This window comes from Cherax quadricarinatus, chromosome 22 (genome assembly GCF_038502225.1).
Source record: "Cherax quadricarinatus isolate ZL_2023a chromosome 22, ASM3850222v1, whole genome shotgun sequence".
In the NCBI taxonomy this organism is placed as follows: Eukaryota; Metazoa; Arthropoda; class Malacostraca; order Decapoda; family Parastacidae; genus Cherax; species Cherax quadricarinatus.
In genome coordinates, this window is record NC_091313.1 from 4,937,141 (window position 1) to 4,943,140 (window position 6,000).

A 6,000-nucleotide genomic window follows, 5' to 3' on the forward strand; every position below is an offset into this window, starting at 1 on the left:
ATTAAAAATTTGTGGGAAAGTTGACTACCTCATAGAAGTCAAGGGGAAACCTAAGCTTTATCATATCAACATCCTTAAGAAATATTACCGAAGAAATTCGGTTAACTGCCTTAATAACTTTGACTTGGTTTTTCCACACGAACTTGATAAGACAACTGAAGAATGTAAAGTGTGCGTAATTGACACCTCTAACTTAGACTATGATGAAGAACTACATGACTTGGTGACTCTTGACCACTCGGGCGCAACAAACATTAATATTAATGAATCTTTGGATGACCATAAGAGACATGAACTACTTCAATGTGTGAGTAACTTTTCAGACGTCTTTACTGATATTCCAGGTGTTACCTCCACGGTAGTCCATAAGATTGACTTAGTGACGGACAATCCTATCAAACGGAAATTATACCCAGTTCCATTTCACCTTAGGGATGCATTTAACCAAGAGGTAGACAAATTATTAAAACTAAAGATCATTGAACCTTCAGTATCTTCATATTGCTCACCAGTAGTCATGGTTAAGAAGGAGGATAATTCATATAGACTTGCTATTGACTTCAGAGGCCTTAATGCTATAACTCGGTGGGATGCTGAGCCTATGCCCTTAATAGATAGCGATCTACACAAATTTTATGACGCTTCCTTCTTTTCAGAGATTGATATTGCACAGGCATATCATCAAGTAATGTTAGATCCTTCTTCTAAGCAGTACACCGCTTTTCCTACACACTAAGGACTGATGCAATATAGAACTATGCCCTTCGGTTTGGTAACTGCCTGTGCTACCTACGTGAGACTGATGAGAAAGGTCTTGGGTAATATGCCAAATGTTTCAGTTTATTTTGATAACATTTACGTAATGACATCCACGTGGGGCGAACATATCCAAACATTAACATCAGTTTTGCGTAGGTTACGCTCACATGGCCTCACTGCCAAGCCGAAGAAATGCTTCCTTGGGTATAACAAGATTAGATATCTTGGACTGATACTTTCTAATAACTCTCTGCAGCCTCTCCCCAGTAAGATCAAAGCTTTACTAGAATTTAAATTCCCCAAAACAAAGAAGCTCGTGTGTAGCTTTCTTGGTTCTGTAAATTTTTATGCACGGTTTATCCCGAACCTTACTGATCTTACAGGCATCTTATCCGACTTCCTTAAAAAGTCTGTGAAGGAACCTCTTGAACTTTCCGACGTAGCTCGGGAAAAGTTTAATGAGATTAAAAGTATCTTTTCGAAAGACCCTATACTTAAGATTCCAGATATTAATAAAACATTTTGTTTAAGAACTGATGCCTCCAATACTGGCTTAGGTGCAGTGTTACTACAATACCATGATGGTACTCCCTTCCCTGTATGCTTCCTAAGCCGGAAACTCCTTCCCGCAGAAACAAGATACTCCACAATAGAAAAGGAATGTTTGGCTCTTGTGTGGGGTATCTCCAAACTTAAATTTTATTTGCTGGGAAAAGAATTCATTTTAGAAACGGACCACAAACCTTTGATATACCTAGAAACTTTTAAGGGAACCAACAGTCGCCTCTTGAGGTGGACATTGGCACTCCAGGCTTTTAAGTTCCATATTGTGTATATCAATGGTTCATCCAATTATTTCTCTGACTGATTAAGTCGTGACAGTCAGTAGAAGATTTCTTGCCTTACGCGACTTCCACATGTTAGAACTTTTTCCTCGCCTATTCTTCTTATACTCCTTGACTATAAGTCTTGGTATGGGGGAGTGTGAGGGAAAAGTTCAATAGATAGGAATAGAGAGGGAGTATATAGTAACAATAGTTTCATTGCCGGCTAATTGTTAAGGTAGGGTAAGTCAAGCTCCCGCTATTCCCGCCTTTTTTTCCCCTCCCCTAAAGTGATAGTTTGATTGCCGGCTACTTGTTAACGTAGGGTCAGTCTAGCTCCCACTATCCCTTCCCCTCCCTCTTCCCCCCCCCGAAAGGTGACGTGTAGGGCTCTGGTCAAACAGTAAATCACTCGACTCACAGCTCCCAACACTACTGTAAGTACATGCCTTCCTTGTATTCTAGTAGATTTATTGGTTGAAAGCGTCACTTTTGACCAATAATAAACTTAGTCCTTTCAGTCTTGCTCTAGGTTGACTGTTGTAATAATCACCACATCTTTTGGGTATTGTACTTACCATGGAGAGTGATTTCTTAAGCAGTGGGTAACCTGTCTATCTTTTCAGCTTGGATGACAGAGAGGGTCACCTGTCAATCAACGAGGAGAACGGATGGAGAAGGACTAACGTCCAGAGACTTCCCCATTTTGGATCTAATTACCTGTGCACCTGTATGAAATTGCAGGACGTAACCCCACATCATTGCAGCGGTAAAGAACCTGCTTTCCTGTCATCGGGATAAAATACTCACGGCGATACTCTGTGAAGAACTAGCCGGTGGTGGTCACCAACACCTGCGATCCCCCCCACCCCACATCAGCAACGGCTACGATTTCAACAACAGTGTCACCAACAACAGACACCCCTATATATATTAGCGTTGAGTTCAAATGTTATTTTATTCATTTAATTTTTCATTTTTCTTTCAAATAGGATATACCTTTCATGTTTTATTGTTTTATGTTTGCTTTAATAAATAATAGTGTTTATCTTTGTGAATTATTGTTTCTTTTTCTATTCATTAATTTTCCTGAGGAGGAGCCAGCCTGAGTAATACTGACTGAAGATGTTACAGGGCTGAGTAAGCCTTCACAGTCATCACTTTGATTGTCGAATGTTTTGGCAGTCCCACATCTCCTTAAAAACTGTCTATATTAAATGGTTGAACCTACTTAACCCTTAAACTGTCCAAATGTAGATCTACGTTTTTTTTTTTTTTTTTACATTTGAAAGCATGTAAAATAAAATGTAGATCTATGTTCAGAGCACTACACACATGAACGTAGATCTACGTTTGGACAGTTTAACCCTTTGACTGTTTTGGTTGTATATATATGTCTTACGTGCCACTGTTTCAGATGTATTTATACGCGTAAATTCTAGCGGCTTCAAATCAAGCAGGAGAAAGCTGGTAGGCCCACATGTGAGAGAATGGGTCTGTGTGGTCAGTGTGCACCACATAAAAAAAATCCTGCAGCACGCAGTGCATAATGAGAAAAAAAAATGACCATTTATTACAGAAATAGAGATGATTTTGATTAGTTTCACGATAAAACAACCTTCAAATTGAGCTCAAAGTAGTGGAAATGTTCGATTTTTACCAATGTTCAGGAGTAAGCAAATCACACCACACATTCAATACACATCAACTGGGGAGTCTAATATTCTTTCACTAGTGCACTGATATTATTTATACCAGTTTTACAATAATGCAGTAGTCTGCATAACAGTAAATTTTGTATTTTTTGCATGAATAAAAAATCAAAATAGAAAGCAATAGTAATATAAGAGGGGCCTAGAGATGTGACTAATGAACAGAGGATATGTTATTTTAGTGCCAAGAATGTCTACATTGTTTATTCTGGACCCTATTTTGAAATTGGCATCTTTTTTAATTTGTGTGAAATTGGCCAAATTGCCAATTTCTGACCACTTTATTGGGTAGTTCAAATCGGTAAATGGGCAGTTTCTTGTACTCAACTGATAGAAAAAATGGAGTTCTAAAGAAATAGCTATGAGTTTGGTCAACTGGAACAACAGAATTGGCCATAAACAGGGCTCAAATTCGGCAAAATCGCCGATGCATATATGTCACTGAGACCGCCAACTTTGCGGGAGCATAACTCTGCGAGTTTTCAACCAAATTTCGTACTTTTGGTGTCATTGTCATCGGGAAAAGATTCTCTATCATTTCATAAGAAAAAATAATTTTTTTTTTTCCAAAAATTTTGCGACATAGAATGACAGTTTCAGAAAGGGGCTTGCAACAGTCAAAGGGTTAAGGGTTAAAACTTCAGCCCATTTTATTTGGGGAACTGATAAACAAACCCTTTGACTTCATTCACCCCTCATGTCGTCCAAGTTAGATCATGTGGACCAAGTATATTCCACAGCTTCGTTACTTAATGCCATTCATCATCAAGGATTACATCCCTGTCTTGGGGACTCTCAATCTTTCCCAGTCAAGGGCCTTGTACAGAAACAAACATCCTTTCTTTGCAGGGTCAGGGCAGTGCCTATTGCCTTTGATATTTTCTTCACTTCCAAGACTTTCCTATGTTCAAAATCATCACAAGTATTAATAAGATCAATTTTCTTAATGCTGACTATTTATTATGGCCCTTTAATCCTTGTGTTCAAGCTCTGGCAGTCTCTTAACTTGCTCTCCTTCTTTTAAATTCACCTTGTATCATACTCATCCCATCCTTCCTTGGGAAATTCTGATAATTCATATTTGTTAATTCCTCCTCCTATGCCCGAATGCCAACATGTTGACTTTGAACTTGTGCTTACTCTTCATTGAATACAGTACTGTACTTTCAGTGTCATTTCATGCAGTTGCAGTGTACACTGATGCTATGAAATCTCCAGAAGCAAGATATGTAGCTGTTTTTCCAGATAGAGTAACACAAGGACATTTACTAGAGCCAACCAGCATTTTCTCATCAGAGTTGTAGCCAGTACTTGCTGATATCATAGGCATTGCAACCATGACTCCTGCCTCATTCACTGTTTTAGATTCCCAGAGTGCATCATAGGCTATCCAGAAATTTAATTCAATGGATCCCATCATTCTCTGTATATGACAATGGTTTTGTTGCATTTCTAGGAAATTCAGAGAAGTCTTTTTTTTTTTACTGGGTCCCTGGACACACTGATGCTCAGGGCAACAAAAATCTAGACTATCTGCCAGTCTCTAACAGGGAGATCCTTTTTCTAGATTATTTTCTAGTGTTCTCTTGACTCTGAAACTGCAAGCAACAATGCTGGTCTGAATTAAAGGACAAATTGTTTTCAACCAAACAGCAAATAGGTTCATGGCCATCATCTTTCCATTGCTGTTGGGTTTGGAAAACTATGTTTGCACAGTTACGGATCGGTCACACACAGGTATCACATGGAGATATGCCCTGGACTTCTCTGCAAGGACTGCCAGGTAGCTCTAATATCTCACCATATATTAATAGACTGCCCTCTCTATCCAAGAGCACAAGACTTTATCTATGCTCTAACGCACTAAATGCTTTCCTTGCCTGAAGTCTCGCCTTTAACACAGACTCCCTCTATGACTTTTAAATGGAAACTAACGCATTACACCAACTGCGATGTTTCTTTGATAACCCTCACTAATCCACATATTCACTCATACCTACCTTTACAATCCAGTCCACCAGTGCACTTTATGACCAATATGGGTTTAGCACTTTTTCAAATAATAATATAATTGCCTTCTTTTTGTGTAACTCTCAAATTCTTTTTTTCATGTTTTGCATTCAGCTGTTATCTTTGATAATGTTGAAACATATAACATAATTCATACACATAGTCCAGCATTTTGATTAATTTGGTTTGACTAATTTCTAGTTTTGTTAACAGAACTGGCGAGAGCAGCCTAATTATGCATTACTAGTGGATACTGGAGACCGTGAGATGGCACAAATTACATATGTTCCCCAGGAGAATATATCACCAATTATAAATTATGAGGTACTGTATAATGCATTATAAGTTACTACAGTGGACCCTCACATTACGATATTAATTGGTACCCGAGAACGAATATCGTTAAGCTAGTTTTTTAACGTTATCCGAGGGAAAATGTTAGCGTTAAAAGTATCGTTATGTGATGCCAACGTTATGCGAGGGTCCACTGTATATGATACATAAAGTACTACACAGTACATATATGATACATTATGAGGTATTGTGAGTATTGCTAGCAGGAAGTAGTAGTTTATGTATTGCATTCTTTTTCCCCTAATATAAAATTTGTAAAGAAAAAGTAGAAATAACATACAACTAAAGAAAAAAGAAAATTATATATACTGTATGTTGCAAATGGTGTACTTTTAAGACAA

The 6,000-nt window shown here is 38.1% G+C and overlaps 1 protein-coding gene across 6 annotated transcripts in view; it reads left to right on the forward strand.

The window, feature by feature from the left end:
• LOC128689791 (uncharacterized) overlaps positions 1-5,665 on the forward strand; it is a 52,659-nt gene extending 46,994 nt beyond the window's left edge. For all 6 annotated transcript variants that reach the window (XM_070087472.1, XM_070087467.1, XM_070087470.1 and 3 more), the window contains one exon: positions 5,519-5,665. In XM_070087472.1, coding sequence (XP_069943573.1) covers positions 5,519-5,650 — 132 coding nt within the window. In that variant the 3' untranslated portion in view covers positions 5,651-5,665. The remainder of the gene's footprint in view (positions 1-5,518) is intronic.
• Positions 5,666-6,000: the final 335 nt, after the last annotated feature.